This window comes from Cnephaeus nilssonii (genome assembly GCF_951640355.1).
Source record: "Cnephaeus nilssonii genome assembly, chromosome: 10".
In the NCBI taxonomy this organism is placed as follows: Eukaryota; Metazoa; Chordata; class Mammalia; order Chiroptera; family Vespertilionidae; genus Cnephaeus; species Cnephaeus nilssonii.
This window is the reverse complement of record NC_137081.1, coordinates 6,670,186-6,694,142: the sequence shown is the minus strand read 5'-3', so window position 1 is coordinate 6,694,142 and position 23,957 is coordinate 6,670,186. Positions and strand designations below refer to the sequence as shown.

Below are 23,957 nucleotides of genomic sequence, written 5' to 3'. Positions count from 1 at the left end.
AACTTACAGTGGTGATTGGGCCCCAGAGTTATAGGAAGACTCTAACCATCAAAGCCTTTGTAGATAACTATTTTATTAATAAACGAATAAAGCCCTTGGAAGTGGAAAAATTAAGCCAATTGACATAAAATCTAGACTTCTTTAAATTTCATTAAAATTATTTACTATTTCTTTTTATAATTTTTATTTTTTAAAAATATATTTTTATTGATTTGAGAGAGAGATAGACACATCAATGATGAAAGAGAAGGATTGATCGGCTGCCTCCTGCACAGCCCACACTGGGGATCGAGCCCACACCCAGGGCATGTGCCCCGACCGGGAATCGAAGCATAACCTCCTGGCTCATAGGCCGATGCTCAATAACTGAGCCATGCCAGGCGGGCTATTTATTATTTCTTTTCATCTTGTATGATGTTCTTTCTCTGTTTAAAAAGACCTTAATTTGCAGAACACAGGGCAATGACAAATCAATGCTGGGGGAAATAAAAACACTAAAAAGATTCACATTCTAAATGTAGAGAGAACACCAGTCTGAACCCCCCAAATTTACTCTATGGACTATACAGGAACCCTTAAAAACCAGTAAGACAAAGATAGGCAACCCAACAGAAGATTGGGGAAAGGATTTGATCAGGCATACTGTATGTTTGATGTCGAGGGTGGAAGAATAGCAGAGACTGAGGTAAATAATATCCACAGCAGGAAATGGGTAGCTCTTTCTCAGTGTTGTTGCCATGGTTATCTTCTGAACACCAGAGGCTTAAAACTCCTCGGGAATGGACTGCTGGTACCTTGGGCTTAAAGAGGAAGCTGAGGTGCCAAAAGTTTGCTCAGTGTTCCTGCTCCTCTCCCACGCTCAGCAGGCCCTCCGAGCCTATCCCACAGGACTGGGTCTTTTCCTCGCTCCTGCTTCCTCTCACCAGTCCATTGTTGTCGCTTGCTTCTTGATGCTGTGCTTCTTGTTTGGGGGGAGTGGGAGGGGGAGGGGTAATGAGAAGGACTTCTCAGTTGTTGGTCCTGTTATGTTTCTTGGTCTGTGTGCTGGTGACATGGAATTCTTGCTACTGGAGTGATTCCTCTGGGTCAAGGTAGCATTGCGATGTTTCAGTTAAGCTGAAATTAGTTTCCTAGAAGGAAGGGAACGTATGACTACCTGCTGGTGCCTTAGCTCAGAGGGAGCAAAATCCTGACAGGAGAAATACGACAGGTGAATGTTGCTCTGTTAGGGAGACTTGAGCAGCCGAAGGCCAGCATTAGAGCGCCGAGTACTCTGCCATCCCCCCAGGCCCATATACCTCGGGGTGCTACCTGGGACCATGGCCTTTTCGTAGCTGGTGGCCTCAAACATCTATCACTGTAGCATCCAAACAGAAAGTCTTCTCCAAGTGGAGCTTTAACCCAAGTCCCTGGGACTATTAATTTAAAAGAGCTCTGTATTCATCAGCACATTGCCATGAATCAAACGGAATTCCCAGTGTTCACCACGTGGAAAGGGAAGTAGCTCGTGGACAAGATCAGTTCCCTGCGGCCAGAATCGCCGCCCACATAATTTATTTCTCACTATTGACACACCAGAACAGCCTCGTTAGGACGGAGAGGGCAAGACAGGGATTTTCCTCATTTTGTCCTCACACAGGAATTTCATGATCTCTTGCTTAAGTATCTAGACTTCAATTGTAAGAGGATGTCTTTCTTTTCCATGGTTGTACCTAGTAATATTTTATGTGGCTTTGCCTTTGAATTTGAACGATTTGCTGACTTTATTTTGAGGTGGAGTTGCCAACTTTTGCTTTTCCCTGAACAAGTTCAGCCAGTTGAGCTTTCTTAGGATCCTAAGCAAAAACACATATTTTCTCTCAATTCTTTGTTCACCATGAAACTTAGGTAAATATATGTATCTCCTATATTGTAGGAATTTTTTGTGCTTCACTTAGGCCAACATCAGGTACCTTTTATTACCAACCTGTCAGAGAATTTCATTGAATGCAGACATTGCCTACAACTAGAGACACTAATCTTCAACCTATTTTATTTCGGATTTTCCTCAAGGTTTGAGCCTTATATCTCCAATTTTTCCTATAACTGGCCTGGCTGTGACCTGATGTCTGTTCTCCACCTTCGCCCTCTCCTTCTAACTGTACATTGCCAGGATATAAGGATACGTATTCTATGGAAAACAGAATTTGAGGAGTCTTTTGATAAACTAGTTATTGAGTAACATGTTGACATGTTACCTATTAGCGATATGTTATACAGCCAGCTCTATAAGGAGGTAATACTGGGTGAGCTTTTGATCTGATTAGTATCTATGACTGGTTATTTACACATTTCCAGCATAAGTACCCAATGTCAGTATTTAAAGGATAGCAGTATAGGTAGCACTGGATTATAATGAGGGAATGAAATAGAAAGACAGAAGAGGTATCATGACCCTATGTCAGGCCTTTTCTACTTGTAAAAATAATATGTGCTGAACTGTAGAAATTTTGGAAAAGCCTGGAAATATTCAAAGAAAATTGAAATCGCCGATAACTTCACCATCCACAGGTCATCCCTGTTTAAATTTTGATGTTTCTTTCTGGTCTTTTCCCCCACATATATGCAGATATATGCATGGTTGTGTGTCTTTGTCAGAGCAGGTTTCTCACTACCTCAAGGTCTTCCAAACGATAATAACAAAATGGGAAATCATTTGTTAAAAGGAATTAATTTAGATTCTTATTCAGGAGTAGGGCAGCCAGGCATCAATTTCCTTTAAACTTCAGCACAAAGCCCATCTTCTGTAGAATTTGGCTAAAGAGACAAACGGAGGCCATCTGGTTGTAATCCCCCCGTCGCCAGCTGAGCCGAGCAGCTCACCTTCTCCCCCCGTCTCCACTTCCTGTGCTGTTTGGCAGGGCTGTGCACACCCTGGCATGATCACCAAAACAAACGCACGCTTCTTAAGTCTGCTTATAATTAACAACTCCCGGCAGGCCGTGCGTCTTCTGGAGGTTTGGACTCCTGCCTAATTTCCTCTAAGATAAGTAATGAGATGCTGAGGCCCGATAAGGCTCTTTCCTCGGCGCCCCTGCCGAGCAGCCTGCTTCTGAGATGCGGGCAAGATGATTAAAATCTGAACATGGCTGGAGGTTTTTTCCTGTGTCACAAGCCCCACCCCCAAGCCCAACCCTTCCCCAAACAAGAAAAGATTTAAAATGGATCAAAAGTGCCTATACCTTCCGTCATGTAGATGGCTTCGTTAGTATCTGTTTTCTATTTTGTTCAACTCACACATTTTCTGTGCACATTGAATGTGAAGAAGGATGGGCTTCTCACTCGCTGTGAGCACTAGCGCGTTGGCCATGACACACGTCTATGGAATTTGGTCTCTGTACCAATGGAACCGTGTTGACTAAACTCCTTGATAGGACTATGTTGGGACATTCCTGTCATAGGGCTTCTCTCTGGTAGCTTGTCTGATTGTCATGAAAGGCTAAGTCAGAGCTCTATACTGCCTGGGCTCAAAGGAAACACTTTTATCGACTTTTATTTCGTTTCCTTAAAGAAGGACTTTCAACCTTGGCACTACTGACATTTTGAACAAGATAATTCTTCGTTGTGGGGGCTGTTTGTGCATTGTACGATGCTTAGTAGCATCGCTGGTCTCTAGCCACCAGGCACCAGTAGCTACCAGCCTCCCCCACTCCCACCCCCAAGTGTTGACAATCAAATATCTCTCCAGACGTTGCCAGATGTACCCTGGAGATTAGAATCGCCCTTGTTGAGAACTTCTGTCCTCACATCTCAGTGTGACGGTATCACACAGTAAACCTTTATTTACTGGTGGGATGGAACTAGGATCCCAAGCCAGTACTGTTTATTCATCGCGCCTACAGAGTTGCTATTAAATAATTCCTAAGGCCCACGGAGAGGAAACGCTTGTTCTGATTTAACCAAGCTGGTCCCTCCTAGTAGCTGGATTTGGTAGAAGCTTCTAGTTCTGAAAAGGTTGGGTCTTTCTGTTGGTGAGTCACCAGCACTTTAAAGCTAAGAAAAGGAGGCTCATGAGTCATTTCACACACAGAGTTAATCATCCCCCGAGCTCAGTTCTACTGAGAGCGCTGTGTTCTCTTAGAGCCAAGCACAGCGAGGAACCACCAGGGTTTATTTATACAACTTTCCCTAGGCGAGAGCCTTCAAAAAATAACCTGGTGGCTGCCAACCGAAGGAGGCTCAAATTTAATTGACCCAAAGTAACGATCATTATTTTGAGAGAAAGGTTTAATTGCAGAAAAGGATATTGCAAACTTGGCATGAGGGAGAAGGAGAGTGCTTTGCCATTGGTGCTCAAGGAATCCCCTGGCCGAGATTCAGAGGCCACTGGATTCGTTCAGAAGGAAGAACAGTACAAGGTAAAATAGAAGTTCCATAGGAACCTTCTTTCTTTCTTTGATTAAAGTCACTGCTAAGGTCAGATCCTTAAGGTAAGAAATCAGAAAGGCATGGGGTTATCCTAAGACATATACAAGGCATGAAAAATATAAGGTGTATTTGATATAAGAATATAAAAGTTAAATAAGTGACAAAATGTTCCCTTAACGGCATAGAACTTAAATATTAGAGTCTGGTGGTGTGGATGTTATGGGGGATAAAACAAGAATGCCTTGCTACCACGCACATATTTAGAAATCCCCAGCCATCCCCTACAGTGAGGTCCCATGAACTTGTAAAAGGTATGGAAAAATGCTTTGCACATAAATTATTAGAAGACGACAAATCTTTAATGATTATGAAAATTGGCCTATTTAGAAAAACACAATACAAAAAAATAAATGATTTCACAATTTTCAGGAAATCTAGAAAAATATTCAAATAGCTAAAAGTAAGGGTTAAGATTTACGTTCTTAAAGGACTGTCAAAAGCTCTTTCAACGAAGAAATTGTGAGTGTGGGGTTCTTTTGTGGGTTTTTTTTCTCTCTAAGAATCAGGTATCTTTAGTTCCAAAGGGCATATGTTATACTCATTCAAAAAATTCACTTCTTAAATGTCAACCGTGATTGAAAACCAGAATATTATTTTTTTATACACTGACGTCACTCCAGATTCTTGCCTCTCACCCTCCTGTAACGGTCCCTTCCGGAACAGGCCCTTCCCTGCTCAGGCCCATGCAGCAGGCCGAGCTCTCACTGCTGCACACGTGAGGCCCTGGTCCTCTGAGAGGAGAACCCCTTTCCCCACTGACTTGGGGTGGCTCATGTGAAATGAGCAAACCACGGAGTGACTCACGTGATGACTCTGAGCCCGATGTGTGTATTTTCCAAGACCAGTCAGGCTGAATTTTAAAATCTGAGTAGACAGATGCCATAGTAGTTTACGTTCGCTCACGTTTGTAGAGGAGTGCATTTTGGTTATCATCTTAAAAACGCAATTTAGACACTTAAGTTACCAACTGGAGATAAATGTTTAAAGAACATTTTAGTCGTCTCCTAGAGACAGTTATCATAGATGGCCATAAATACTTTTTTTTTTAAAGAAAGGCTAACTTTTCATTAATTTCTTTCTTACGAGTTGTAATTTGTTTTTATTAAACCAGTGGAAAAGACCAGGTTTTTTTGTGTGTGTGCGTGTGTTTGTTGTAGTGGAAACTTGAATCAATTTTTATTTTATTTCACTGATGAAGGATGAGCACAGTAAAGCTTTGAAAAGTTGTAACAGGATGATGCGATTCGTTTTAGAACAGCCGCTTCTTGCTGGGAACAGACTTCCGAGGCCTGCACACCACTGCCACGCCCGAAGGAGCAGCTGGGAGTAGCCAGGAAGCCACCTTTAGTGAAGGAGGGACAAGGCCCCTGCTCCCTGTGGGGGTCAGTAACCAGCTCCTGGGAGAGTAATGTGTTGAGAAGCCGGAGCCTTGCAAATATAAAATCGGAGCAGGGGAGTGGGGGAGGGGGGTGAAGAGTGTTGGACATGATAAACTGACCCAGCATAGTGTATCTTCAAGCACCATACCTCAAGTGACCCCCCACATTTATTTAAATTATGAAAAAGATGCTGCCAATTTTAAAGCAAAAGCCTTAATAGTCTACTTTTTTGTAATTTGTCATCAGGATATCAACATGAATATTCATCAAGATTCAGCCACACAAACGTTCATAGCTATTAATATCCTCCTATATAATAAAAGGCTAATATGCAAATTGTCCCCTCGGGAGTTCAACCGGGAGACTGGGAGTTCGATGGCTCCCTATGATGTGCGCTGCCACCAGGGGGTGGCGTGGAACATGGCAGGCAACCAGCGGTGGCTGCTGCGCTGAGGGAGCAAGGGAAGGAGGAGGTGGGGAGGCGGGGAACCTGATCGGCCCTGATCGCCAGCCAGGCCTAGGACCCTACCTGTGCACAAATTTCGTGCACTGGGCCTCTAGTCAATTATAATAATAACACCCAGAAGGGGATAACCTGAAAGTTCAAAAATAGGGGTGCAAGTCAAATTCTTGAGACATTATAGCACCAAACTATCGGAATGCTGTGTGGTCATTAAAGTGGTATTGCAAAGAATATTCAGTGTATGCAAAAATATTCACTATCTGTAAAGCACAAAAAGAAAAGTTATAATATATACATCATGATTTATGTGTGTCTATGCACTATTTGCCTAGAAGGGCACATACTAAAATGTTAACTAATTATCTCTGGCTGTCCCCATTATGGATTAGAGTCCATGTTAATTTCTTCCTTTTTGCCTTTAAAGAGTACTTTACAATTATTTCATCTTTTTTTTTTTTTTTAATTGCTGCATTGCCCTAGCTGGTTTGGCTAAGTGGATAGAGGGTCGGCCTGTGGACTAAGGGATCCTGGGTTCGATTCTGATGGGGCACATGCCTGGGTTGTGGGCTCGATCCCCAATAGGGGGCGTGCAGGAGGCAGCCAATCAGTAATTCTCTCTCATCATTGATGTTTCTCTCTCTCCCTCTCCCTTCCTCTCTGAAATCAATAAAAATAGATTTTTAAAAATTGCGGCATTAAAGCCAATTTATTGAACAACTTCTCAGGGCCAGATACAGTCCTAGTCAGGCAGTATGTTACATAAAGCATGCGTTCCTGAATGCATCTTATTTAGAGGTTATATTTTAAAAGTCAAGGTGGAAAAAGTTGTCAAAACTTATAATTCATTGGAAAGGCAAGTTAAGCCCTCAGAGTGACCGGAAGTGTTGGAAGAGCGAGCTCCCGGGCCCGTCTTTAGGCCGCGGAGACATAACAAGCACCTGAGCTCCCACCTCCTCTCCCTGCCTCTCCCTGCCGGGGCTCTTAGGCTGCCGGCCGGGAGCGGGACAGAGGTGGAATTCAACACAATGCTGGGCCACGAGCTCAGAATGACGGAGGAGGACGTAGGCGGCAGGAACCTGACCTCATTGTTGCAGCAGAGAAGCACAGCTGTCCCACTTTTTCCCTGCAACCGAGGAAGGAAGGCGTAATGAAGATGGAATCGTCAGCATGTAGAAAGGGTAAAAGGGCCCGGCCGGCGTGGCTCAGTGGTTGAGCGTTGACCTATAAACCAGGAGGTCAGGGTTCAATGCCGGTCAGGGCACATGCCTGGGTTGTGGGCTCAGTCCCCAGTAGGGGGCGTGCAGGAGGCAGCCGGTCAATGATGCTCTCTTATTATTGATGTTTCTATCTCTCTCTCCTTCCTTCCTCTCTGAAATTATATATATATATATATATATATATATATATATATATATATATATATATACATATATTTAAAGAAAGGGTAAAAGGAGGAGGGCTTGTGGCTCAGCAGGGGAAAGAGAGGTGGGTGTGAAGGCGACAGGCCAGCTGTGTGGCTCACTGACTGATTCCTGGTGCCCGAGTGGAAACGCTCAGGAGGAAAAGAAAGCAGAAGAAAAGTCCACGTTGCGATTTCAGCTGTGCAACTATTTGGGAAATTATCTAAACCTTCGATAAATTTTTTGGCATTTTAATGAAACCCTCCATTAATATTTAATTTTAATAACGTTGAGTTAGTCTCTCGAGTCCAGCACTCTCCCCGAGTACTAATTTGGAAACTTTTTGTTCAAACCTGTTTCGGCAAAGACATGCTGAAATGAAGCTGTGTGTAACTTTTTTTTTCTTCTTAGACATAAAACTACTTTTCATGCCCTTTGTTATGGCCTAGCTAGGAAGGCGTTTATATGAGTTACAGATGGACGGCCTACTTGACTGCTGTGAAGCAGGTGAGACCTCAGTGTGCGCGGAGATGTTTGGGTCTTACCAGCATCACGTCACTTCTCAGGCATCTGCTTCAAAACTGATCCTCACGAGTGAGGGCAGAGCGCCCTCCTGAGGAAAACATCCATATGGACCCGACTTGACAGCTGGAATGTGCGCCTGGGAGCTCGGGACTGGGTGTGGAATTCAGCACTCCCTGAGCTGATCAGCCGCTCAGCCAATTTCAGACTGATTTTCTCTTCAGGAGAAATCCTGACAAAAATATACCTTTCCGCTGTGATAGCATATACAGAAGCCTCCCCCAAATTTTCTGATGCAGCTGTGTTTATGGCCATTTTTGTTAGTTAACAAGTAAAACTCCAAAGGCTAACGTGCGTCAACAAAAAGGGAACTCTCCGGCAAGTTTTGAGGTTGTTCTTTCCAGAATGGGTTCTTGGTGTTAATCTCTTGATCACTGATCCCTTGACTTAAAAAAATAAAAAATAGAAATCAGACTTCTATGACAATTACCTTTATTTTCAGCACTAGGGTTTGTAAACTGTTCGTGCTTACCTAACTTCCAGCAGTCTCGCTCATCTTGAAAGTGGTGCTTTCAGCCCTGATACATCCCTAATTCATACAGTAAATTAGAGAATAAACAATATATGAACGTCCTCAAAGGGAAAGGTCTGAACCTGGCCCCTGCACTTGGGTGCAGCCAGTGAAGGCGGCTGGCCCTATCAGTTTCGAGCCGACAGCCTCAGAACCGGTTTCCTAAATGGAGCTCTGCGTGGCTTTCAGCGGCCTTCAGCTAGCTGCACACTGCGTAGCTGAAATCCGAAATTTAAAAAGTTAAAACAAAACTGAATTTAAAAAATATATCTTTATTGATTTCAGAGAGGAAGGGAGAGGGAGAGAGAGAGGAACATCAATGATGAGAGGAAATCACTGATCAGCTGCCTCCTGCATGCCCCACACTAGGGATCGAGCCCACAACCCCAGCGTGTACCCAGACTAGGAATCGACCTGTGACCTCCTGGTTCATAGGTCAACGCTCAACCACTAAATCATGAAGGCCAGGCCAGATCTGCATTTAAATTAGATTTTCCCATAGTTTTTAGAAAGTGCATGAAAAGTATTTTTACACGTGACCCTTTTTGAATAAAGCCTTGTTGAAACCAGAGCAAGGTCATTCTGATAGCTAATTGGGAGCGACAAGGAAAACTTGACAAGAACATAGATTTCTATTCAGTTGCGCTTCTAAGTGACAGAGTTGCACAACATTTTAAGGTTTTCTTTCCTGGACAGGAATGAGGCACTAGGCTAAGGGCCTGGGTAATACAAAACCTAACTTTAGTCCAGTTTCACCTGTCTTCTTTTTCTTCTTCTTCTTTTAAAAGAATTTTTTATGGATTTCAGAGAAGAAGGGAGAGTGAGAGAGAGAAAGAAAAAAACACATCATTGATGAGAGAGAACCATTGATCGGCTGCCTCCTGCACGCCCCACACTGGGAATCGAGCCTGCAACCCGGGCATGTGCCCTGAACAGAATGGAACCGTGACCTCCCGGTTCCTAGGTCAAGGCTCAACCACTGAGCTACACCAGCCGAGGCACCTGTCTCCTTAAACCCTTTTTGAAGCTACCAGCAAGCCAGGAGGCCCGTCACCGGGAGAACTCCAGAACCTTCGTGAAATGTTTATTAAATCAAATACCCCGCCTGCCTCTCGTACCTTCTGTTCAAAGAGCTAATTAACAGCCGGAAAGAAAAGACAAACACCAGATGGGGAAGGAGGCAGGGACACCCCAAGCCGCTGGAAGAGCCTCTGAGCCTGGGAGTGAGCGGCCGCGTGTGCGTCCTGGTGGGCAGGTCCCCAGCCCATGCTCTCCGTGAGGACACCTGACTGGGACGACTGGCGGGGAGAGTGGTCTGTGAAGACAGGGAGGCTCATTGCTGAGGCCTGCCTTCCAGACTGGAACCCATGAGTTATCTGTGGCTCTCTGGGCTTGGGACACAAATTACATTTTGTGTGTGTGTGTGTGTGTGTGTGTGTGTGTGTGTGTGTGTGGCGGGGGGGGGTAGCGGGGGGCAGGGTGCCTGCCTGCCCCCAGGAGACTGGACGTTATTTACACATGGGCCCCGGAGGCTGGGAAGTATTGTCTTCGTTCACGTTTTCATTTGTTTGATGGCTTGTTTGGAAGTGGGGAGCGCTGTGGGGTGGGAGGATGGCTTTGGAAGAAACTGGGGTGCAGTCCTGTGGACAGTGTGCTCCCTTCTCCCAAGGACGCTGCTGCTCCGCGAGGAAGGGTGCCTGTTTCCTGTTCAATGACAGTAACGGGACCAGACCCAGGAGTCTGCCTGGGCGGGCAGATGGCCGAACGCCTCATAGACAGCGAATCCAGGAGGCCAGGCTTGCCACAATGCCCCCTGCACACGGGCTCCCAGCAGCCCTTGGGTTAGGGAGAGGCATGCCCATCAGGGGAGAGCGTGGCTAAGGGGGGTCTCACCGTGGAAGGACCCTTAGGAGGAACCAGTTTTTAAATTCACACACACACACACACACTCACACACATACACACACACACACACACTCACAGACATACACACACACTCACACACACACTCACACACACACACACATACACACACGCACTCACACACACTCACACACACACACTCACAGACATACACACACACTCACACACACACTCACACACACACACACACATACACACACATACACACACGCTCACACACTCACTCACACTCACACACACACACATACAACAGGCTCTGGAGTATCATAGTTGCATCACATTATTTTGTATTGTTTTATCCAGTGATGGGCAACCTTTTGAGCTTGGTGTGTCAGACTTCGCCAAAAAACTGAGCATAACTCGGGTAGTGTGTCACTTTGAGGAAAAAACTAACTCCAAGACTCTAGTCGCAAATGTTTCATCCTCAGGAGCAGCAAATGTTTCATCCTCAGCATGTGGCCGCGTGTCATCAGAAATGGCTACGCGTGTCAGTGCTGACACGCGTGTCATAGGTTTGCCATCACTGGTTTTATCTTTTCAAAATGTGAAACCATTTTTCCATTTCCCGGAAAAATAACTAAACAGGTGTCAATAAAATAACTGGCATGACAGTCTTACCGAAATGAAGACGTGGTTTAATGAAATGCAATGTTATGAGCTTGGCAAGAAACAGTTCTTTGAATTCTCTTCTTTAGCGCAAATGAAATGACTGTGCTCTTGCTTTCGATCATAAATGATCTGTGCTATGTGGCGTGTTCCACTGTCTTCTGAGTGAGGTTTATGTCTGAAGCAGGTGAGACGGCGGCGGGGGGAGGGGTCTGCCTCTGGGGCTGTAGGTGACCGGAGATGGGGTCCTGTAGGTGTCTGGCTGGAGCGAGGTTCCCCTCAGTTCTGCGAGGGGGTCCTCACAGGGAGGGAGGCCAGGAAGGGAGCAGGGATGGCCCACCCACTGGGAGACCCTGAAGGTGTGGATGAGCTCGGCACGCTCAGCAAACCCCCTCTCTTAGGATGGAAGCCAGCAGAGGCGCAGCTGGTTTCTGGCAGCTCCTGCGGGTTCCTGGGAGAAGAGTGAGCAAGTGTCGCCGATATTTGACCCCTGTGCGGCGTTCTTGGCCATTGCCACGGTTCCCTGCGTGGCATGGGCACTTGAGGAAGGAGGGGCGTCTGGGATTCCTCAGTCTCAGAGCCTGAAAAGAGTTCACTGGAAACCCAGTGGGGTGGTTTTCTAATCTGGGGACAGCACAGCTCTGTGCCCGATGTCTGCACAAGTCCCTTTGCAAGGCGAGGAAGCACCTTCTCAAGGTCTCCGTGTTCCCCAGAGAGCCAGCTGTGGGACAGCAGTGAGGGGGGGAGACCGGGGTGGGCATTCCCAAAGGGTTTGTAAGACCTTTGAGGGCGTTGCGTTAATGGGAGCTGATGGGTGATGTCCAAGGATATACTTCTCAGGAAATTTAAGCAAGACTCATGCAAAGAGTCTAGGTTAAAGATGGTTTTAAGTAAGGATGGACTTCATGATATGCTAAACTTCGTTGTTCACGAAGCATTTGAGGAACGGAGCATGCGTAGGCACTTTAATGAAGTGACATGCAAATGAAATTGCTAGGCTGGATGCAAAACTGGTTAACATCCGAAAGGGCAATGAGCTATACCCTCTGGCCTTCTCTTTTCTGCCCCACAGACATAATGTGGATCTCTGCTGGGCACAGAGCTACAAGTTAACGTGTGAATTCACGGAGCCTGAGTCCTGAATTAACATTATACTAAAAAATTAATCCTTGGGTGCAGTTATCGAAACAATGCCTCAGTGTGATTTTTTAAAAGGACACAGAATTATCCTTGTTGCCTCATTTACAAGTTTTACATCATTTTCCTTAAAATAGGGAATCCATAAATATCAAGTATTTGTGGATTTTTGTTTGATACTTACCCCCTCGATATTTACCCCTTTTGCTCTTTTTCCTAAACTTACGCTACCCATGTATGGTAATGGTTGATTAACACAGACCTTTTGCTTTTGTCTTCTTCTCCTCTGCCCTTCACACACACACACACACACACACACACACACACACACACACACACACACACATACACGCGCGCACACACACACACATACACACACTGCAGGGAACCAAAGAGAAAAACAGAATAAGAGAGCATCAGGGGACTGCTCCCCTGTAGAACACACCAATATATTGAACTCATTGCTGATACAGAGGGAGACCTGAACTCTTGCTCTGCAAAATTCAGGCGGTAAAGAGGTGTGGTGAAGGCTAATTCCTTCACTTTGAATACCCAGGGAACAGCGGAAGATTTCTGCCGTTGTACTGAAGTTCCCTCGCAGCCGCTGTTGCCAGACCCAGGAGGACCTGCAGCGCTCACGGTCACATCCTCGTGGATCTATTCAGGGTCCCCCAGGCATGCTTGGCTGGTATCAGCAACCAAGGCGTCCGCTGTGGATCTGGACTTGGCTGATGGCGACAGCCTGGCTGTGTTCCCTCAGAGGCTTGCATAGGGACCTTGTCAGCTATCTCTCTCTGTTATCTGTCTCCAAGACATGAACACGCCTCTTCCAGCTCAACACATGTGCACACACAGGAGTGAAGCCAAATTCCGCATCCCCTCCATGATTGGTTTCGGCTTCCTCCAGCCTTGTGTTTTCAGGAACCATGGTGCCTTAACCCCCAAAATAGGGATTTATTTCTTCTGAGTTGATCTTACGATTCCTCCTCACCTGGATTGTCTGTGGCGAGATGAACAGGATCATGGCAATCTGCTATTTCAGAAACACATAGCCTGGCTTTTTTCCTGGCCTGAGTTAGGTCATGACAACCAGAAAATGTGTTTGGAATTCTCTTACTGGTATCTCTCCTTCTCCGTAGTATTGGCCCATCAACCAGATTAAAATTTAGTTTGCTGTTAGTCTTCCTGAGTACCTCTGATGGAGGAGCAGAGGGTCCCCTCACGAGGCGCTATAGGACTCCCAAACAGTAAACTGACATGGTTAAGAGAGACACGTATCCGGGAGCATTTTTCAGTTACAAGACTGTGTTCTCTGAAAGGCCAGGTTTCTGTGTTTGCTTTGCTGGTTGGTTGACTGGTTGGCTTTTTTCAATGTCGCAACGAATATGTTTTCAGATTGTTGTAAAGGGAACGATCCAACCAAAATATAAGCTACTGGTAATGCTTTGGGTGGTTCTGCCCTCTCGAAACAGGTAGCAATTGTGTTACTGCTCTGTAGTTAATTCCACGACGGCTCTCACTCACTTATCAGATTTAAACTACATTCAGCAAACTTTTACTGAGTGCACACTGCATGGTATAGGTAGACCCTGCTTATGAGGAATTTGGAGTTTAATGGCCATGAAGGAACACACTCAGCCAACAGCAGCACTGGCCAGCATGGTACTGTTGCCTTGATAAAGGTATGCTAGTCATGGGCTTGAAAGCATCAACCCCTTACATTCTGGCTGGGTACCATGGGGAAGGTAGCTAAATGGACCTTGGAAATCATCTGGCTCAACCCTCCCACTTTTAAAGATAAAGGTATCGCCCTAGCTGGTTTGGCTCAGTGGATAGAGCATCGGCCTGTGGACTGAAAGGTCTCGGGTTCGATTCCGGTCAAGGGCACATGCCTGGGTTGCGGGCCCAGTCCCCAGTAGGGGGCATGCAGGAGGCAGCCAGTCAACGATTCTCTCTCATCATTGATGTTTCCATCTCTCTCTCCCTCTCCCTTCCTCCCTGAAATCAGTAAAAAATATATTTAAAAATAAATAAATAAAGATAAATGTATCTGATCCTTTACTAGAGTAATCTATATTTGTTGTAGAAAGTTTAGAATATGTAGGAAGGTGGAAACAAGAAATCAAACACCAAAGCCTACCACCCCAAAATAATCATTATTAACCTTTTGATATATTTCCTTCCAGTCTCTTCACATATTTTATTTTTCACATATATAAGATAATATTAAGTATGTAATTTTGTACATTGATTCCCCCCCCATACAGTATTATGGAAATTAATCACTCTTGGTAAATATATTTTAATTTAAATAACATTCCATTATTGGATCAACCATAATTTAGGCCTTCTTCTACTATTTAGGTTGTTTTACACTATTTTACTATTAAATGCTTTAGGCTTGAAAGTTTCTCAGGATAGAATCTCTGAAGTAGGTTTATAGGTCAATGTATATGAACATTAAAAAAATATTTTTATTGATATTTTAGAGAGAGAGAAAGGGAGAGGGAAAAACATGATCGGCTGCCTCCTGCACACTCCCTGCTGGGGATCGAGCCTGCAACCCGTGCATGTGCCCTGAGGGGGAATTGAACCGGCAACCTTTGGGTGCACAGGATGAGGTCCAACCAATTGAGCCACACCGGCCAGGGCTAATGTATATGAGCATTCAGGCTCTTGCAAGATCGTTTTTAAACACTCTGAATTTTACAGCTTGCATTCGGCTTGTCTCCCAGCAGGTTTCATTCGCCTTCCACACACAGACCGAAGGCTCTCCTGCCTTTTAATTGGCGAGGAAATTACTGGGACCTGAGGGCACTCTGGAGGGCGGAGATAAGCAGAGCAATCAAAGCCAGCTCCCAGGAAGAGCCGGAAGCTCAGCTAGCCAGGCTCCCGGAGTGCCCTCCCGAATCCCTGTTATCTCCTTTTAGAGTTGCATGGACCGTGATTTGCACAAGCGGAGAGAGGTCATGGTTCCTTACCTTTAGAACTGTGGGGGGAGGCAGAAATTAGATTAGGTTCAGACATTTCTAGAAACCAATGAGTTTCTGGCAGTTGCTGTTAATAACAATTTCAAGCAAGACGGCTTCTTCTAATAGCTGTGAACAGATGTGAGCAGAGTCACATGCATCCGCGGATAGCCACCGCTGACCATGAGGCCCCCGGAGGAGGCCGGGGTCTCCTGAGGCCCAGTGTGGCCCGGGACATCCTAGCGATCCTGGGGCTGAAAGGCCGGTGGGACCCCCTGAGCTCTATCCCAGCCCCTGCATGGAGCAGAGTGACACAGGCTGGGTGGTCTGAACCTTCTGTAGGCCCCGCACCCGCTCTGGACTGAGCTGAGCCGGGTCTCAGTGCGGTTGACTCAGGCGTGGCCTTGAGGTTGCCCACATAGCCTTTTGTTCTCAAGCACAGACACGAGGAATGTGAGGCAGAATTTCTCACAGAGGTGCCAGCTCTGCGGGGGCCTTGGCCTGCTCCCAACCCTCAACAGACTTGAAGACTTACACACGTCCTCCTAGTCGTCACTGCTGAAAGAGAAGTAAATCCATTTAAAAACATATTTTTATTGATTTCAGGGAGGAAGGGAGAGGGAGAGAGAGAGAGAGAAACATCAATGATGAGAGAGAATCATGGATCGGTTGCCTCCTGCACACCCCACACTGGGGATCGAGCCTGCAACCCAGGCATATGCCCTAATTAGGAATTTAACCGTGACCTCCTGGTTCCTAGGTCAACACTCAACCACAGAGCCACGCCGGCCGGGCAATAAATCCATTTTTAAACCATTTCTCAGAGCACCTTCTTCACACGGTGCCCGGGGGTACTGTTGGGTTGTTTTCTAGCTTTTGTGTCAGAGAGAGAAGCTACCTCACAGATGCAATGGCTACATGCTTCTGTTCTTACTGGCAGAGCCATGCTCGCTTTCCTAGCACACAGAAAAACTACTTTAGATCAGCTTTAAGTCTCTTGGGATCCCTGCATTTTTCCTGCCGTGTTTTCAAATAGCCAGGCATAACCTCTACTATTTGGAAAGCTTGGGTTCCTAGTTCAAGTGCAATATTTATGTTTCCTCACAGTTTTGGACAAGATTACTGTTTTTTTTAACCCAGTGGCCATTGGATTACCATTGAGTCTACATTTATCCTTGATTTTGTTATCACAGATTCATTTGTAGAGGAAGCCCTAAACTTGGCCTTCTATTACCTTTGCTGCTTTTATTTTTCTAATTTTTTTTCACTTGTTAATCCTCACCCAAGGATATTTTTTCATTGATTTTTAGCGAGAGTGGAAGGGAAGGGGAGAGACACACAGAAACATCGATGTGAGAGAGACACATTGATTGGTTGCCTCCCACAGGAGCCCCAACCAAGGCCCAGGATCGTGCCCTTGACCTGAATCGAACCTGAGACCCTTCAGTCTGCAGGCTGGCGCTCTGTCCACTGAGACAAACTGACTAGAGTACCTTTGCTGCTTTTAAATCTAAGACCTTGAGATGTTCTCTGGGAGAGCCCACGAACCCTGTAGGAACACCCTCCACATTCAGAAAACGTCCTATAAATTGTTGAAGTCTCCAATGCAATCATTTCTCAGGCCCCAGAGTTATAGCGCACCCCAGCCTCCCCTCCACGGTGCCCTCCACAGGCTCTGAACCAGGGCGTGCACGTTTCACCAGTAAGGCCCTTAGAAGGTCTGCTTGCTCTCACCCTGCTGCTGTCTCTCAGTGGCCCTGTCAGGGGCCCCTCATTATTTGCCAGTGGGGGGCTGGCAATGGCTTTAATCCCAGCCCTTCTGGTGTTTCCCCCAAGAATGCCAGGTTGTAGGAGGAGGGTGTGCAGGAGAGGTGGGGCAGGCGTGCTCCACTCTGCAGACCGGCTTCATAAATGCTTGGTTACTTGAGAACAGGAGCAGTGCTGGGGATGGGAGATGACGAGGAGTAGGACGAAGTAGCCCGGATGAAGGCTTTATGGAAGCAGCCGTTTGAACAGCTGGTTTAGGCAGAGGGCCAAGTCGATCCTCGAAATGAGTGCACATTCTTTATTGTGCCGGTGGCAGCCTGTGATGCCACGCTGGAGGTACATGTTAGAGTCGTCCACCACGCCCCCTGGACTATATATTTCATGTGGTCAGGGGCCATTTTAGAACTGATCATGCCAGTGCCTAGCAGAGTGCTCAGTAGATAACGACTGAATGAATGAGTAAAGGCCAAATGAAATTCTTGAACACACACGCCACCTTTCACTTCAGCGGCCATGTATGTTTCTGCACAGTTGAATCCCGATGCCTACCCAGAGTCCTGCACAGGGATTCTCAGCAAATATCGGGTGAGTGATTGCCATGGAACATCACGTGCTTTTTGTATGATCAAAGTATGTGTGTGGAAAGTCATGCCCCATACCCAATCTTCCGGGAACGTGCCTGAGGTGAGGCTGTAAACCGTGTATTGTCTTCTTGCCTCTTCATCGTGTGGCTGAGAAGGTGGAAATGGTTCTGTGTTCCTTTGATTACATGTTCACTCCAGGACCGGATCTGGAGTTGGGCCGCACGGTCAATTCCAGGAAGTCTTGCAGGTGATAATGTTGCAAAACAAAGCAAAAGAACAGCTGTTTTCTAGCCTTTGCAAGCCGTTAAATCTACTTTTATTTCCACTGTGTGAGGCAGATGGGTTTTAAGGTTATTTGCTTTGAAGTTAAAATTAAATGTATTCTCATTATTCCAACATACCTTAGATTGTTTAAGTTCCACATTCTATTCTCACATGAATAAAAGCAAACATAAAATGTCTCTCACGTCTGCCATTTCTATTGGTATTGTATTATTTGCGATACTGAAATGGTGTGCTTTTAGATGGTATGTTTTACACCGTTATTTACCAAAGAATCCAAACATTTTTTTCCCCATATGCATTGACTGGAGAAGAATTCTGGACGATCTGGGCGTCTGTGGACATCATTTGTTAAATGAAAAGGAAGGTTAATAGCTTTTTTCCCAAATAGAAAGAGCTTTAGTGTTTTTCTGATTATGAAAACTACACAGTCACTGCAAAATGAGGTCGGGAAAAATAAAAAAGAAACTAAAAACCCTATATAATCCCACGTTCAGGTTATTGTGCTCTTCATTGTAGGGTGTGTATGTCATGCCAATGCAATTAAAAAAAAAGATTGAAAATGGTATCATTCCACAGATATGGCTTTAAAATGTGTCTCCTTCCCCCCTCCCCCCCCCCCCGACCCCCGCCCCATAACTTTGAGCTTTTCAGGGAGAAAAACGGGGAATGTGAATTTTAGGAAGTTTTGCTTCCCAGTGGATGGAGTGGTCTGATTTCCCCTTCGCACCCCCATTAGCACAACCTCTATAACAATCTGCATTACTCTTTGAATCGGTCAGGATTCAGTCAAAGGACATAGAAACCATGCTGGCTATTTTGAGTAGAAAAAGATTTGGTTTTTAAAGATAGGTGCTTACGGGATTGCTGGGAGGTCCAGAAGAGGGGACCTTTCTAGGCTGTTCTCCAGAAATACACTGAGGGGCCAGATTATTATGATCTCTGAACACATAATAATCTGGCCACTCAGTATATATCCTATATTATAAAAGGCTAATATAAAAGCTGTCCCCTCGACCAGGAGTTCGACCAGCAGGCAGTCCGGCCAACTGCCCATGTCCCCTTCCCCTGGCCAGGCTGGCCGGACCCCACCCATGCACAAATTCATGCACCGGGCCTCTAACACACACACACACACACACACACACACACACACACACACACACACTGAGTGGCCACATTATTATGCGTTCAGAGATCATCATCATCTGGCCACTCAGTGTAGGTCTGAACTGGGGCACTCAGCGGCCAGGGCAGCTGCCCTTTCCCTGTGACCGGGAGACAGGGAAGCAGAGAGCAGCCACCGGATGGCGGCCCATGGCCCCGGCCCCCAGCTGACAGTCAGGGCAGGCTCGTCACTGCCGCTGCTGTTGGCCCCAGAGCCACACAGCCTCTGCTGGGCCCACACCGGCGGCAACTGGACGCCCTGTGCCCCGTGCCTTGCTCCCCGCTCTCACTAAGCTGGGGGCCTGGACACAGGACGCTGAAGGACACCCATTCACTCATCAGCAAACCCTATGTAGTCTATCTCCAAAATATGCCCAATCCCCCTGCTTCTCTCCATCCCTGCTGCTCCCACTGGCCCAACACTGTTATTCCACGCTTAGGTGGTGCCCAGCTCATCCATGGTCTCTGTGCGCTCTTCAAAGTTAGAACACGTCATCCCCCTGCTCAAAACACGCCAGTGAAACTCCATCTCACTCGAGATCTAAGTCAGAATTCTTACAACAACCCAGGAGGCTCTTTATGACCCCCATCCCCCCCACCGCCGCCATCTCTCTGACTTCCTTGCCTGTCACTCTCGCTCTTCCTCGCTTTGCTGCAGCCCTCATGTCCTTAAGCACACTTGTCCCTAAGGGACTGGCTGTTGCCGGCCCCTCTGCGTGGAAGGCTCTTCTCGCGGGCATCCACAAGGCTCTCCATTGTCCTCAGGACTTCGCTGGGCCTTCGCCTGCTCAGTAAGACCTTCTCTGTGACCCTATTTAAAGTTGCAAACTGACCTCCCCTCCAGCCCTCCCAACTCTCCTCGGTTTTATTTTCCTCCATAGCACCTACTACTTTCCGATGAACTCCCATACTTCTTCCTTTTATTGCCTGCCCATGCCCTATGAGAAAAAGTGGTTTTAAAAATATTTATTATTGAATCCTCAGTGCATGGGACGGTCTCTGGGCACATTGGTGATCATTTATCAAATATTTGTTGAATGAGTAAATTTCTTTCTTTTTTAAATATATACTTTTTGTTGATAGTATTACAGATATCACCCATTTCTCCCCCCTTTACCCCCATCCTCTCAGACCCTCCCCACCCCCATCCCAGGTCTTCACTACCCTATTGCCCATGTCCATGGGCTATGCATATATGTTATGATATTTGTCTTTCTCAGAATAAATTTCTTTATCCATGCATCATTGTAATGATTTATTGGAAATTAGTTCCTAGGGTCAAAGGATGCACAAATGCCCAGAAATGTCTTGACACTTTGTTTTTCCACCCAGACTCCCTGAGAATGTCTTCTTCCTGATGCCCAGGTCATGCCCTGGTCACACCATCCTTTCTGTTCCGTGAACTCACCGTGTTCGCCCCCACTTGGTGCATTTGCACCGACTCCTCCCGCCTCCCGGACACTCTCCTGCCACACCTTCACTTGCTGTAATTCTTCTTTTCATCCAGGTCTCCCTTTCACTGAGACCTCCTTGGAGGGGCCTTGCCTGGCCACCAGCTGTGAAGTAACTTCCTGGCCACTCGATCTCATCACACTGTTATATTTTCATTATAGCATGTATCAGCGCCAGATACCTTTCATTTGTGAGTTTGCTTGTCTGCCTTTCTTCTCTGCACTGGAAGCTCCGTGGGAACAGGAGCTTTGTGTCTTTTGCAACCTTTTCTCCAGTGAGTGTGTGTGTGTTGATGGAGTAAACTGGTCATTGCAGTGTTCTCATTGTTACCGTCTGGTGGGTGAAGCGTGGGCTTCCCATGAGTGACTTTTCCGGGCTGGTGAGGCTGAGCATCTTTGGAAGCAGGAAGCCTTTCTGGCATAGCAAACGCTGGGATGATCTAGAGCAGTGGTTCCCAATGTGGGGCACACGCCCACAGGGGGGCAATTTGATTTTTAAGGGGGGCAATTCGAGAATGAGTTATTAACCGAGAATTTTTGGCATTTCTTATGGTCCTAGGGGCCTCTTATACTGTAGCCTATATAATAAAAGGCTAATATGCAAATTGTCCCCTCAACCAAGAGTTCGACTAGGGGGCGGGGCTGGCCGGCCAACTGCCCGTGGCCCCACCCCCTGGCCGGCCTAACCAATCGGCTCCTATCAGGGCGGGCTGGCCAGACCCCACCTGTGCATGAATTCATGCACCGGGCCTCAAGTATAAATATATATTGTGACATATTTATGCATTTCAGTTCTCTATTACATGTTTTGAAATTTTATTTGCTTTTTTTTCATATCACTTCATATTATTATTATTTTTTAAACAATTCCTTAGTGATTTCTTCCTCAGTACTTCACCTGTCCTTTCGTTTCTTTTATTTTTTTCTTTCATGGATGCCATGTTCTTTGGAAGCTTGTTTAGACCAAGTTAATGGCCTTTTAGGAGTTCACTTTTTGAAAAATAAGAATTATTTGTCACGGGAGGGGGGTGTCATCGGGATTTTAGAGATGCTTAGGTGGGACATAGCCACAAAAAGGTTGGGAACCACTGTTCTAGAGGTTGAAACCTCAGCGTCTTTGATTGGACGCACTATATCAGGTTTCTTACATTGCGGATAAGTTGCACAATGTCTTCGGTTCCTGACACCTTCCTCACTTGTGCTCCCACTGGTACCCATGAAGTAGGACTCCCTTTGCGGACTGCACTGACGTCCTGTCGTTTTCCTTCCTCTCCACAGCTTTTGGAAAGAACCAACGGCGGTTTTGAAGAGTCAGATCCGGGTGCTACCAAGAGTCCGCTCCACTTGGCTGTAAGTGAGATTCTGGGCAACTTCGCTTGTGACGGGAAGAACCGAAGCATTCCTAAAACTAGGCTGCTCTTACAACGAAAGCACAGACGTGCAGAAATAGCTAACAATGGCAACAGTGCCCGGTAAAGGCTCAGGCACCTCCGCCACACCCACCAACACACCCACTGACATACACACACACACTCTGAATCCAGTGAAATCAGGTTAAAATGTGCATGCGTCTTTGTTCCTGGAGATGGATTGGGAATGGAAAAGGTGGGTGGGTAGTGGGATGCTTACATGTAAAAAATTCACAGCAGTTGGCTTTTGGTATCGGTTGCTCTAAAGGTTGCTCTCTGAAATCTCTGCCCAACCATCAGTTGTGCCTGGGGAAGTTACCCCAACGCTGAGGGTTCCCAGACAGCACTAGCCGCCCCGGAGAGGCCTGTTTTGGGAAAGGGTACCTCAGATGGAATCCTGATGCCCTTTGAGAGTGGGGTTGAGTGCACCGCCAAGCCTCCTTCTAATCTGAGAAGAGACTTCTCAGCTTCTAGAAATTCTGTCATCTTTCATTAATTTTTAAAAAGGGATTGTTCAGTGCTTATTGTGTGCCTGGTGCTCTGCTAAGCTCTATGGGTTTCCAGTCCTGGAATGACAGGGTGGGCTTCGGGATCCTATAGCTGGCCGGGCGAGGAAGTGCCTGCAGCGAGCAGGTCCCAGCCACCCCCTCCTCATTAGCAGCTCACCTGGACCTGGTTTCCCCACCTGTAACTTAAAAGGGGTGAGTTAGTTAAGGGTCCCCAAACCCTTTCCAATTTGTTAATTAATTTGTTGTATGATCTTGGCTAAGTATCTAACCTCTTGTGCCTCAGTTTCTCCACCCACCACACGTGGAGAACAGCAGTACCTCTATCCCAGGGCCGTTGGGGGAATGACATGAGCTAACACGTAAAGCAGTGAGACAGCGCCCTCCTCCCCATGGTTCACATGATGTCAGCTTTTCATTGACATGTGCTGACTGTGTCTGTAGTAAGCACCGTCCCAGGAGCTGGAGCTGTTGCCGTAAGCAAAGCCCGGGCTCTGTCCTGGTAGTTTCCAGTCCAGGAGACACAGGCAAGTGACTGTGTGGCAGGACGGAGGGTGGTAGGTGCTGCGTGTGCCACACAGAGACCGGTGAGACGGGGAGGAGGTGGCCGGGGCGCCGTTACATCGCGCAGAACCTCCCTCCTGCCCGGACGCCAGGGGAGGTAGCTGGCTGACACCTGAGTGTTCTGGGCAGAAGTGCAAAGGTGAGAGCACACTTGGCAAGTTACTGGAAGAGCCAGAAAACACTGTGGCAGGGAGAGCGAGGCGCGTGGGGGGAATGAGGCCTGACATGTTGCCGCGGGACGGGGAGCCGCGCAGGTCACAGGGGGCCTCGTACTCTTGTAAGGACTGTGACCTTTCCTCAGTAAAATAGGAAGCCCTTTGGAGAAGTCTGAGGAGACAGATGGAGTGATGTTACTTTTGTTCTAAACATGTGTGGAGTGTAAACTGTAAAAGAGCAAAAGCAGAAGGTAGACAAGCAGGCAAGCAGGGACGAGGATGCCTTTGGCCTGGTGATAGCAGCGGGTTAATCCTAAAACATTTCAGTCGTGCCCTCAAAATGCAGACCCTTTAAAAATATATTATGTGCTTTGCCCTGGCTGGTTTGGCTCAATGGATAGATGGTTGGCTTGTGGACTGGAGGGTCCCAGGTTCGATTCCGAATGAGGGCGCATGCCCCGGTGGGGAGCGTGCAGGAAGCAGCCGATCAAGGATTCCCTCTCATCATTGATGTTTACATCTCTCTCTCCCTCTCCCTTCCCCTCTGAAATCAATAAAAATAAAAAATATTTAAAAAGAATAATAGAAACAAATAAAAACGTATTATTCACTTCAAGGACTCCCCAAGGATGCCA

General features: G+C 46.6%; 1 protein-coding gene across 2 annotated transcripts in view; it reads left to right on the top strand.

The window, feature by feature from the left end:
- ANKRD44 (ankyrin repeat domain 44) overlaps positions 1 to 23,957 on the top strand; it is a 248,750-nt gene that overhangs the window by 193,407 nt on the left and 31,386 nt on the right. For both annotated transcript variants that reach the window (XM_079781980.1, XM_079781979.1), the window contains exon 17: positions 21,967 to 22,038. In XM_079781980.1, the coding sequence (XP_079638106.1) occupies positions 21,967 to 22,038 (72 nt within the window). The remainder of the gene's footprint in view (positions 1 to 21,966; positions 22,039 to 23,957) is intronic.